The following is a 12,990-nucleotide window of genomic DNA, read 5'->3' on the forward strand; positions in this document are numbered from 1 at the left end:
ACCAATGAGGCCACACCTGGAATCCTGTGTCTGTTTTTGGGCTTCAGTACAGGAGAGATATAGATGTACTGGAGAGAGCCCAAGAGGCCCACCAAAGCTGCTGAGGAGTCTGCAGCATTTCTTTAATGAGAAAAGGCTGGGAGAGCTGGGACTAGTCAGCCTGGAGGAGGGTGAGGAGGATCTTAATAAGTATAAATACCTGAAGGAAGGCTGCAGAGAGGGCAGAGTCAGGCTTCTTCTCAGAGGCGCACAGTGCCAGGACCATAGTCAATGGGCATAAACTGGAGCACAGGAGTTTCCCTCTGAACCTGAAAAAGCACTTTGTGAATACAAGAATGACTGAGTCCTCGTGCATGAGGCCTAGGTAAGTTGGAGTCTCCATCCTCAGAGATGCTCAGAAGCTGTCTGGATATAGTCCTGGGTGTTTGGCTGTAGGTGATGCTACCTAAGTGGGATTGGACCCTGATGACCTCCAGAGGTCCCTTCCAAATCTCTGCCATTTCGAGATTTTGACTGGGATGATGTTAGTATTTGCTCCTTTTTAAAATAGATGTAATCTCTGAAGCTCAGTTCTTTTTGTTTTGCATATTACCATTTCATGAAAAAATGAACTTTTTAAAGAAAGCAATATGGACAGTGGGCTGTCTGTTGTGTGTAGCCAAGCAAGGAGAGGTTGATACAGAGCATATATCACATCACTGTTACAGACACCTGCAGTGTATACGGGGAACAAAACATGGCAGAATTTGATAAGATTGAAATCAGGTTGTGAGAATAAATGTAGAGATTATCAAAGAAGAAAGGTTGTTTTGAAAACATGTAGCTGTTTATCTTTGAGGTGAGTTATTGATAAGTATATGGTTTAGCTATCTAGTGGCAGTCAGTAATTTGTAATGGCATGATGCAAGCAAGTTTTTAGAACAAGGAAAGGGAAGGGAAAACTTGAAATGGCTACAAAACCCTGTCTTTTTGAGGCTTTATGTATTACTGCTGAAATTTAGCAGAAATTTAGCAGAATTCATGAGAGTATAGCACATTTGAATGCCTTCAGGCCTTTCTGGATTCCTAGTGCATTAGAATAGGAAAAAAGTAATTTTCCCTAAAGTTCTAAGAAGATATTCAAATATTGAAAATCTTATGCCTGTAGTGAGTGACAGGCTCCAGAAATACAGGGGCAAAGTCACTCCTAAAGTGTAACCTACTGTAGTGTGATATTTCATTTCACCATTTTACGCTGTTTATTGTCAAGTTTGTTTAGGAGAATAAAGCTCACCTTTTTTTTCTTGTTAATTGTAATTTTGGTTTGTCTTGCTCTGTCCATGTTCCATTAGCACATCCGAAACTTCATCTGACCAGTTATTCAGGAGTGCCTCTTCCTAGGTTAGGAACTGAAGCAGTAGCAGATTGCAATGCTTCTAACAGTTTTTACAGAACTAGAACATACTTGTTTCAATCATCATGTTCCTGAAAGAACTGCAGAACTGTGTTTTTGCTATTCTGCTATTAATAGACTTATCTGTGAAACTTCGAGAAACCTGGCACTTAGATTTCACCAAATATGGTTCCTTAATGCTAATGTGTTCCAATGTTCTTAAAAGGTACAAATCAAAAAATACATCCTAATTAGTGGAAGGTTTCATTCAAGATACTCATATTTTAAAAACTATTTTAGAACTCATCTTAAATGTTGTGCATGGAAATAAAAAAAAAAAATAAACCCCTGGAAGAAATATATTTTAAAAATTGTAATTTCTGAGGAATACTGTCTTTTGGGTAGAGACATACTTGGTTTTAGGCCAGATGCTAACTGTCTATCAAAACAGCACTTGTCAGAAAACTGAAACTGAAAAATCGGTGATGTTCTTTGCCTCTTGGATGAGAGTTTTCAGTGTTCAGCAAGATAAACAGAACTTACAGGAGCATATGAGTGGTGTTTGTGTGCATGTGTTGCTTGTTAATACAGCAGTGTGCTGACGATAAGCATGTTATGTGCACGAGTAACTATTAATTTCTTCTTTTTTATTCAAATAAGTAAATCAAGTGTGATAAAAAGCAGGGCTTATAGGGAATGTTTTCTGTGCTTCCTATATACATACCCTTTATGTGCTATATATCTTACTTGGAAGTAGGCTGCCTTTTCCTGAAAATGTATTATTCCTCTGACAGTAACTGCCACAGATGGATTATCCCATTTCTTAATGCATGACTTACTCAGCAAATACCTTAATGTGGAAAATAAAGTATCTTACAATCTTCATTCATCTGGCAAAATAGATAGCGTTATATCAAAATGTTGTATTTTCTTTACATTACTAACATGAAAAAATACATAAAGTTTTCTACTTCCCATTTAGTTTAAAACAAAAAAGCCTCCACAATTTTTTCTAGAACAGGGCAGTAGCTGGAAATGAAAAAAGACATGACATAAGTGTTTTGCAGAAGAGAATTCAATATTTGTTTCAAATTTGCTCTTAATACTGTGTCATTCTTTGGAAATCCAGATCTTCTTTCAGTGTTGCTGTTGGGAAGTAACTAACAAAAGTTTTCCTGTATTCCATCTAGCAAGCTCTTATCTAAGCTTTTTTGGGGAATAATGCTGCTTAATTGCAAACCTACCTTATATGGCTGTTTAAGGGAGGCAAACACATGGTTGTGGAGCTGAAGAACATTGTTTTGCCAAATGGACACCTGTACCTCATTAATTGCTGTTGACCAGCAATTTCTGCTCTGTACAACTTCTGACAGTTTAAGTGTGCTGCCAGCTTTTTTTTTTTTTTTTCTTTTGCTTTGAAAGTCGGTGTTTCTTTTTTTGTATCAAAAGCACTGCTACAGTGTTCTTGCTGAAGGTCTTCAGGCAGTTCAGAAAAGGTTATTAATTGCTGCTTGAATATTCTGCTTTTTGACAAGAGAAGTAGAAGTTAGAAACAGAATTATAGCATTAATCTAGTTATTTTAATAAGAAATACGGAGCAGTGATTACTAACACCTTCTGTTTTGAGAGCTTGTTCTCAAGGTGTAGACTTTCCGCTGCTGATGCTTTAATACAAGTTGGCCAAAGGGTAGAGTTTTCCAGGCTAAGTATCTACCTAGCATTACACCAGTTTTTGTAAATCTTTGCTGTAGCTCATTTGATTTTGTGGTGTAGAATTGGGCAAGGAGATCTTTGAGATCTGGTGCCTCAGTGATTGCCATGGAGACTTTGCAAACAAGAAAAGTATTTTAAAATACTGATTTATTTCAGAATGAGTTCTGGGTTTACACAACTGGGTCCAATGTCGAACCATGCAAACAGCCACTGTATTACTCTTATATCCAACTTAAGAGGTATCAGGGCAAAACGTGCACCTGCTTTGAGAAAAGGTACTTGTATTTGATGAAAGGAGATTTGTGCACAAGACAGCAGTGTGGATAAGGCCAGTTTTTGCTTTGGCCTTTGCTCTGGGATAAATTATACAAGATTGAGAGACAGGGTGGCCCCTCATCCCCACCCCTAGAAAATCAGATTATCATGGAATTAGAGAAGCATGCTGTGGAGAAACATACATGGTCACAACTCTCTGCAGTCAGTCTTATCTAGCAGGTTTAATATCATAGTGGTATTTTGCAATATGTGGCACTTGTGCTGATACTAATGCAACAGAAAGATTGGTATTTCCCATCGTTAGTGTCAGTAGGAATTATAATAGATGTTATTCAAAGATTTGAGTCAAAGGTGTTTCAGAAAAAATACTTTTACACAGTAATACAGTATTGCTGATAAAGAGTTAACCTCTCATTTTCTTGGAGTTATTCAGTTAGAATGTGAATGATGAGGACAAGTTAAGTATATACTGTGGTAAAACTACTGAAGAGAGGTGACCTTGTTTGAGAAGAGGAAATAAAGAGAATGAGGAAATATTATTATAGATGTGGAAGTTTAAAAACAGGTAAGGAGAGACAAAACACTTTAGGTAAGGTCCTGCAAATGACCTTCTGTAGTTGACTGAAATATATACCTGCAGAATCTGGAGCAAAAAAACTGAGGGCATCATGTGCACTGCAGACTGGCTCTGGACGGGATAGGGAAATGCAGTAACGCAGGCGCCTGAACAGGAAGATGAGCATGGAAGAGTATATTGTTCCCAGAAAACAGAAATTAAGTCAGCTTTGTAGGGAAGCACTATTTGTATTACAGTCAGAAAGACCTAAAGAAATAGGTATCAGTATCAGTAAAATACATTCTTTTTGAATGAAAATTTCTTGTGGAAGATACGGTATAACAGTAGTACAGCAGAGTACAATTGGAAGCTACTCGTAACTTCCTAAATTAAAGAATAGTTTATTCTGAAAGTTAATTTAAACACTCCAAGAATTGTTACAGGAAAGTGCATTGAATTGAGTGGTCAGAAACTGGTTCTGCCTTTGTAGGTGTTGGTTTAGAGCACATTTGCTTTTGAAATTGGAGCTTTAATAAACTAAGGAAAAAATTCTTGACAGGATGCTCAAACATTGTGTGCTGGTTTTGGCTGGGGTGGAGTTAATTTTCTTCATAGCAGTTGATATTAGGCTGTGCTTTGGATTTGTGCTGAAAACAGTGTTGATAATACAGAGATGTGTTCTTTATTGTTGAGCAGTGCTCACAGAGAGTCAAGCAAGGCCTTTTCTGCTCCTCACCCCACCCACCAGTGAGGGGCCCAGTGGTGCACAAGAAGGTGGAAGGGGACACAGCCAGGACAGTGACCTCAACTGACCAAAGGGACATTCCATACTGTATAGCATCATGCTCAATGATAAAACTAGGGAGAGAAGGAGGAAGGAGGTGATCTTCAGAGTGATGGTATTTGTCTTCCCAAGTAACTTTTTCTGTGATGGAGCCTGGCTTTCCTGAGATGGCTGAACACCTTCCTCTTTTTTGGGCATAGTGCCACACCTCAGTGTTTCGTGTGGGGCCCAGAACTGGACACAGGATTCAGGGTGTGGCCTCACCAGTGCCTGAGTACAGGGGAGAAGTCAGTGCCCTTGTCCTGCTGGCCACATTCCTGATACAGGCCAGGATTCCGTTGGTCTTCTTGGCCACCTGAGCATACACTGGCTCATGTTCAGCCACTGTTGACCAGCACCCCCAGGTCCTTTCCCACTGGGCAGTTTTCCAGGCATTCTTCCCCAAGTCTGTAATGCAGCCCGGGGTTGTTGTGACCTAAGGACAGGACCCAGCACCTGGCCTTGTTGTGCCTCATATGATTGGCTTTGGCCCATTAATCCATCCTATCCAAATCCCCTTGTTTTGCCTGTGTGTGTGGCCTTTGTCTTTCATATCAAACTGTCTATCTCAACCCACAAGCTTTCTCACTTTTATTCTTCCAGTTCTCTCCCTGCTTCCACTGTGGGGGAAAGAGCAAGTAGCTGTGTGGGGCTGAGGTTAAACCATGACACACTGGAAGAGGTTGTGTAGAGCAGCCTTGGAGTCTCCGTTCTTGGAGGTGATCAGCCCCTGAGCAGACAAGGCCCTGAGAAAATTCTGGGTTTGAAATAAACTGTCTTTTGAGAATTGGATAAGAATAGGTGACTTCCAAATCCTTGTTTAAACCTAAATTATTCTGTGAGTTTTAAACTCCTCCAAGTTAATAAAGCAAACTGAATCAAGTGTATTTGGAAGAGAGCTTGGACTCAAAAATGCTAGTAAGGTATATTAGAATTTATTTTGGGGAAGAGAAGAATTGATCTACAAAGAGAAGTGGCTGCATCAATGAGTTTAGCTGCTTTCTCTGCAGTCCTGCCATACCTATTGGTGTATTCTTAACTCATAGAACCTACAGAGTAATTTGTATAAATTCAGCTTTTCCCCATACTGTATTTCATTGGTGTTCTAATAACTTGATTATATGCCTAGATCTTTTGGGAGACTTACTTATCAAGACTAAGAAGAAATACTTGATGTGGTGCAGTATGAAAAATGACTGCTTAAGGTAGAGATTAGTAAAATAATTGTAGAGAAGGAGCTGATAGAGGTCATTAGTAGAATTAGAAGAACTATTATCAAATAGCAGTAATTGCAGTGGAGTTCACTAGGGGTTGGTTATGACTTTAGTATTTCTACTAGTGTGGCATACGGTGCTATTTGATGTGAGGAAAATAGAGTCAGTACACAGGTAACTTTACAAGAATCTGCTCTGAGGAAGCTAGACTGCCGGGAGAGAAAGCAGTTGTCTGGAGTAGAGTGGGTGGCACAGCTGAAACTTCGCATGAAATGACGCATGAGGTTCTTGCCATCTGTAGTCAAAGAAAAACAGATAATATTAAGATAGGTGCACAGATGAAGGAAGAGTGGAATAGGGAGTTTGGCAGAATAATCTAGGAGGAGCTAAGTTCATCTCAGCAAACGTGGTAAAGCACTAATCACCAAATCAGGATAAGAACTCTTGTCAGTTAATTAAAGAAGTTGGCACAAAGATATTTTTATGTAAATTAATTACATTGAAATGTCTGCTCATCTTAATGTTAAAGACTTTCAGTAAGACCATGGAGGAGAAGAATGTCACAAATTTAGAGGAGATGTCACCATTAATTTCTGTTACATAATGTAACACAACTTTTAGAAAGAAAGAAGCAGTCAGTTATAGAATACTTTTCCTGCAATCTTGCAAACTCGATCACTAGCTCTGCATGATGTTGCAGAAGCAAGGGGAACAGGTTTGCTAAAATAAACATGGCCATAGAACCTGTATTAGCCTTAGAAATCTAATTATTTGGGCTGTTAATTCTATGCCGTGACAAGGAATTTTGCTGCTTAGTTGCACAAGAAATGAAGTTGTCTGTACCATAATCTTGTTAATAGTTCTGCTGGTAATGTTTGTAATCTCTTCACGATTTTAAATACTGAAAACTATCGGCTATCTTTAATCATACCTATCCTAAGAACAAAAGCATTTTCTTTGCTTAACTGAGTGGTTCTGTTACTTTGTAGCGTGTTGTGAGCACTGTATCTTGTTTTGTAACAGTAACAAATAGTTTCATGAAACGTGGAAAAACCACGCTAGCGCTTCTGCACAAGTCTTCTGCTCCCTTTTTGCTCTGTTTCCCTGTATATATATAATTAATATGGGTTCTGACTCTCAGCAGACCTATTTTGTAAGCTGCTGTGTTTCTTAACATTTCTGCCATGCTAGAATGTGACCCCAACAAGAAATCCTCACATTGTTTTCTGCTAGATTAATGAGTTAAATCAGTGCACTGAATGGCTTGACAAGTAGCAGAAATAGCACTAGGGATGGAATAAGATGGCTTAGCCAGGATTCGTGTTTGGGAGAAAGGAAGACCAAGAGTGGGAAAAGTGTGAAGCAAGACTTACCTTGTTGGCAGTATTAGACTCTTGATGTGTTCAACTGCAGTCAGTTAAGCAGACCGCTGTCTGTTCCTTCAGTTTAACGTGATTTTAGTAGATATATATTGCCATGATAATTACCTCAGATTTGGTGACTATTTTACACTTCTGTACTGTTAGTTATGTAGATAATGAGACCTAATTTTATAGACTATCTTTCATTTCTACCATCATAAAACAGTCTTCCTGAATTTTGTGATGGAGTCCAGTTTCTCATGTTAAGTAAACAGAATTCTCCTGTGAACATCATGGAGGAGGAGTTGCAAGCAGCAATGTGATGTACATCAAAGTGGTTTAGGTCTTTTCATTTTGCTCTTAGGCTAATAATTGAAAATAACATAAAACATTATTGTATGTACAATTCACAACTGAAGTAAAATTGGATAGAATGCAAGTAGTCTTTAAGCAGTGAGGGACATGTGGTGGGAAGAAGGTGGAGTCCAGGCATGTAAGTCCATCAGTAGTAAAATTTTCTCTGTTTCTGCTTTGAGAATGGTTGGGAGGGGGAGGGGGCTGCCTGTATGTGTTTTTTTAATTTATTAAAGTAAGTGGGTTCTGCTGTAATTGAAATGACAAAATCAGGTTTTCTAAAAATAAGTAAGAAAAAATTACTGAACACAAGGGAGTTGTGGAAATTACTTTTGTGAAATTAAAAGTGTATAGATATAGCTATTATTGAACAGCAGTGTAGGAAATGTACAAAAATAATCAGAATTATCACTGAGTCCCCACTTGATGTCATTATTCCAGATAGTGATATTTTACCTATATTTTACCTGCTTCACTATTTGCTTAAAAATCAAAATAACTATCCCCACCTTCTCATCATAATCCACAGTTACGCATCATAATAGGACAACATCATGCACAGTTACATATCAGTATAGGACAGTAATTCTAATTTCTGTTCAAGTAATTAAACCTTTGAAGCAATCAGTTTTTATTTCTGCTGTTAGTATTTATGGATTTTTAGTAAATTGCTACATATTAGCGTCCTACCTGCAAATTTTAGAGAGGCAGATTAGTCTCAGCAGGTGCCTGGGAGATTGCCAGAGTGGTTTTCTTGCTCAGTGTGATTGTCTGCACTTGTGATGCTTTGTGTTGCGTCAGTGGACTTCTGCTTGGGCAAGTGGGACCAGCTCCTAAAATTCTAACCATCTGTTGGAGAAGTCCCCTATCAGCTCTGTGTGTCTAAGTAAATACAGCAGTTCTGAGCTGATTTTCATGGCTGTCTTTAGAATTTAATTGCTTGAATACGGTGTAATGAAAAACTTCATGTTAGTACAGGTCAGTAATGAGCTCTCACACAAAAGTAGCATTCTTCTTAATTTGATGGGTGTGTCACTTTACTGAAGAACTACTAAAGTATTTAAAATTTACTAGTCTGGAAAAGCTATCAGCTTGGGACTACTGCATTATTTTGAATGAAAGACTTGTGTTCCACTGCTTGGAGAAAACTCAACACAAACACCCCCCCTTTATGAAGCAAATAATCATCTACATGAAATATGAGGAACTGTAGAGATAGAACACAAAGTAATGGGTACAAATTGAAGGAGGGGACATTTCGGTTAGGTGTTGGGAAGACATTCCTTACTCTAAAAGTGGCAACGCAGCTGGAACAGGTTGCCCGGGGAGGTTGTGGGTGTCCCAACCCTGGTAGCATTGGCCTTGAGTGATCTGGTTGAGTAGGAGTTGGCGTGGAGGTTGGGACTAGATAGTCTTTAATGTACCTTCCTGTGTGTTAACATTCTGTGATTGTGTTCTATGTGTCCATCCACAGAAATTAAAGAATGATACAGCCTTTTTCACGGGGATGGAAGATGGTTAATAAAAGCCATTAAGTAAGAGTATGCACAGATAGAAGGCTGCTCCAGATCTGTCTGTAGAACAGGAAAAGTATTAATCAAATCTGGGATTTTGAAATGTGTAGGCATTAGCTTTGTGCGTCGGATTAATTACTTACTGTCTTCTGCCAATACAGCCAGCAGCCAGCTTCGGGTGTAGCCTATTCCCATCCAACCACAGTTGCCAGCTACACTGTCCACCAGGCGCCGGTGGCGGCGCACACGGTCACTGCAGCCTATGCCCCGGCCGCAGCCACGGTGGCGGTGGCCAGGCCTGCCCCGGTGGCCGTGGCAGCTGCTGCCACAGCTGCGGCCTACGGCGGCTATCCCACGGCACACACTGCTACAGACTACGGCTACACGCAGCGCCAGCAAGAGGCTCCGCCGCCACCACCTCCTGTCACCACACAGAATTACCAGGTAGGTTCCTGCTGCGTGATTTTTAAGAGGTGCTTTGAGAGGAGGAGGCCTGTTTGGAAAAGAAAACGTGATTTTGCGCAACTGCTGCTGTAAAGAAAAGCACTGTCTTCTGTTAGCTTAGATGTTGGCTTGGTGTGCAGTAAACTGGGTCATGGAACTGAAAAGACTGTTCTAGTAAAAAATTTCAGTAGAGGTAGAAATAATTCCTTTGTCAGATTCCTGGGTGCCACTGGAGTCTAGTACCAAGCCTGTGAGGACAGAAGATTGCCCTAGGAGATAAACTACCCTGTGGGTAGTTTTTTTGGATATCGTCTTCTGAGATCCCTGCCTAACCATCTGTGGATACAGGCTCTTGCAAAAGGGCTTTTACTCTCTGTCCCCTTTCATCTTGAAATACTATGTTTCTTGCAATAGTTTTTCACCTTTCTAATTCTGAACTTATCAGGGCATTATCTAGATTCTAATTAGCATTTTAGTTTGTTTAAAAGGACTATATTATTGCTGCATGTTCTCAGTTCTTTGGTGTAGCTTCTGCAACTCGTTATATATTATGAGGTCAGTTATTAGATTCCTTTGGAAAAAAAGAGAGTCCCCCTAAACTAAATAAAATAATTTCTGTTTACACAGGTTGGACGAAAAAAGATTTTGTTGTTGTATTTCTTGGAATTAAAAAGGATTTTAATACATTAGTGTATTTCGGCTCTAGTAGGTCATGCCTTGTTCCCCTTCAGTTGATCAACTCTTTCTTTGTGTTTTACCATAAACTCAGAGAGGATGGGAGAATGTGTCTACATGCATGTAGTGGCTTCCAGGCATCCCCTTCTAAGCTTATTAGAGATCTACTGTGTGGTAAAGGTATCAAATGAGCTACTTGCCTTCCCTTTGAAGACCAGTTATGTTTCTCTAATGAACTAGTTGATACACCAAAAACTAAGGAAGGCTTTAAAAATACTACTTTCATACTCTAAAAAATGTAACCAAGAAAAATGTTGTTAATGATAAGATTTTTAAAGAAAATACAGGCTTATGTTTCTACCCCTGAGAATTTATTGGGCCTTGTAGAAATTCATGTTTTGTAGAGATCTGTGGTGGACTTTTTCTTAATATTTTACCAAAATATAATCTGATACTGTCATTAAAAGCTATTGAGAGTAGAGGCTTTTCAAAAAAGTTTGGTAGAGAAAGGGATTAATAGCATGAGGATGATTACAGTATTGAGTCTGTAAAAGGCAGTTAGGGCTGTTTCAGGCCTGAAGTATCTATGAAAGTAAACTTAATTTCTCTAGTGCATTTATTTGTATATACTGTACGTGTAGATGGGGAGTTTTTATTCTACTTGAGTAGGCCAGAAGACAGTACATTGTTAATTTGACTCTGCTGATCATTGCTATTACTCTAGCCATATACTTACAGGTGGTTTCTCTGTTTTCAATCCTTAGGATTCCTACTCTTACGTTCGATCCACCGCCCCAGCGGTGGCGTATGACAGCAAACAATATTATCAGCAGCCAACCGCGACTGCCGCAGCCGTGGCTGCTGCTGCCCAGCCACAGCCCTCGGTGGCTGAGTCCTACTACCAGACAGGTGGGTGGCATGATTCAAACTACTCTTGTTACTCACAGTCTTGTCGACTACTTTAAGCCTTAAAAATAGTTGTTTGACTGCTTCACATTATCTTTTTCTGTTTTAATTTTTGTCACGTAATCTCTGTCACTGCATGGAAAGTTTTTCTGTGCCTAGAACTTCAACACTTGTGACATTGCCATGAGTAGCTGCCTCTGAGTTTTGGACTGCCACTAAATATACTCGAAACATACTTTTAGGCAAAGTTTTTACTGATTTGTCTAGAAACCTTGCTGAAGTAGTTGAGATAATCAGTGTTGTGTTCATATGATAACTCAGTTAGAAATACTCTTTTGATTCTCTAGGTTCTTCATGTATATAATTCTCTAATTATTCATATCATGATTGCTACAAAGCATGAATCCTGCTTAGTATTTTTTTATGTAGAATTAAGAGGAAAGTTTAGGTGTGCTTTGGTTTGGAGTATTCTAGTAAAACTGTTACATAAGAAGGTTGTTTAAAACCATGTTAAAAACATGGTAGCACAGTTAAAAACAAATAAATAAATTTAAGGCTTACTTCTGTGAGCTGTGACTTGATTGAGATACATGATATGAAATGCATAGCTATGACAGTAAAGCAACCAAATGTACAACACTAAAAAGCAAAACAAATGAAACAAAACTCCCAAAACAAACCCCCACTTCTTACACATTTGTTCACAAACATGTTGTTAATGTTCCCTTAGTATGGTTTCCATTTCACTCAACTAAAACATGTCAATGTTTCTACACTTGTATTTTCTCTCTTCATTAGCTCCAAAAGCAGGATATAGCCAAGGGGCAACTCAGTACACTCAAGCCCAGCAAACACGGCAAGTGACAGCTATAAAACCTGCAACCCCAAGTCCAGCAACAACGACATTTTCCATATATCCGGTGTCCTCGACTGTGCAGCCAGTGGCAGCTGCAGCCACTGTTGTTCCATCCTATACTCAGAGTGCGACGTACAGCACAACAGCAGTAACTTACTCTGGTAAGAATTTTGCATATTTTCTTGCTGGGATCTTTGAAGTTGCTGCAGAAGAGGCTTTCAGCGCTCAGAAGTTTAGCACTTCATGCTCAATTACATTGTAGTCTGCTGAGAGGTAGCAACCAGTTCAGTCATTGCTATACCAGAATGTTTTGTGTCATCTTCAAAACAGTTTTGATGTCTTACATACCTATTTTGTTAGATATGAGAATATACAGAGTGCTTACATAGCTACCAAGCAGTGATTCATTGTAAGATGAAAAGGAAAAAACAGGGAATACAAAATATAACAAAATGCATCCACACAAATGTTACTCCCAGGAAATGGGAAGGGTGCATGCAGTTACAGAGACAGGGAGGAACAGTTCAGTATAAATCTTTTAAGTTTGGGCTGTCCTGACCCAAAATGGAATGAGAAATGTGTGCTGGAAAGACTTTATTCAACCATTAGGAATCCAAAACATAGTTAAAGATGAAAATATGGTAACTTCATAGCCATAGATGGTAATTAACTGGCATGTTATACCTACCCTGAACTTTTTGTTTTCTTTTGTTTCTTGCTTAAAAAGGGATTTTAGTACGTCCTTGACACAGAGCCTAGTTTCCTTGATTTACTCAGCTAGAAGTCAGGGACTGTATAGCCAGATTTTAGTGAGTGAAACATCTTCTCTATACCAAAACAACTTAAATCACTGAAACAGGATGTAATAGCACTAGATGTTCTGTCTTTTATCTTCATTTTTCCCCCTTCCTCTCCATATTATCAGT

The 12,990-nt window shown here is 39.1% G+C and overlaps 1 protein-coding gene and 1 non-coding gene across 4 annotated transcripts in view; both read left to right on the forward strand.

Annotated features, from left to right (window-relative positions):
• ZFR (zinc finger RNA binding protein) overlaps positions 1 to 12,990 on the forward strand; it is a 47,075-nt gene that overhangs the window by 8,879 nt on the left and 25,206 nt on the right. For all 3 annotated transcript variants that reach the window (XM_054651587.2, XM_054651588.2, XM_077172334.1), the window contains exons 3-5: positions 9,345 to 9,627; positions 11,067 to 11,211; positions 12,007 to 12,225. In XM_054651587.2, coding sequence (XP_054507562.1) covers positions 9,345 to 9,627; positions 11,067 to 11,211; positions 12,007 to 12,225 — 647 coding nt within the window. The remainder of the gene's footprint in view (positions 1 to 9,344; positions 9,628 to 11,066; positions 11,212 to 12,006; positions 12,226 to 12,990) is intronic.
• Positions 6,618 to 6,755, forward strand: LOC129133252 (small nucleolar RNA SNORA66). The gene has a single exon (XR_008535936.1). It is a non-coding gene; the product is annotated as a small nucleolar RNA SNORA66 (small nucleolar RNA).

Source organism: Agelaius phoeniceus, chromosome Z (assembly GCF_051311805.1).
Source record: "Agelaius phoeniceus isolate bAgePho1 chromosome Z, bAgePho1.hap1, whole genome shotgun sequence".
In the NCBI taxonomy this organism is placed as follows: Eukaryota; Metazoa; Chordata; class Aves; order Passeriformes; family Icteridae; genus Agelaius; species Agelaius phoeniceus.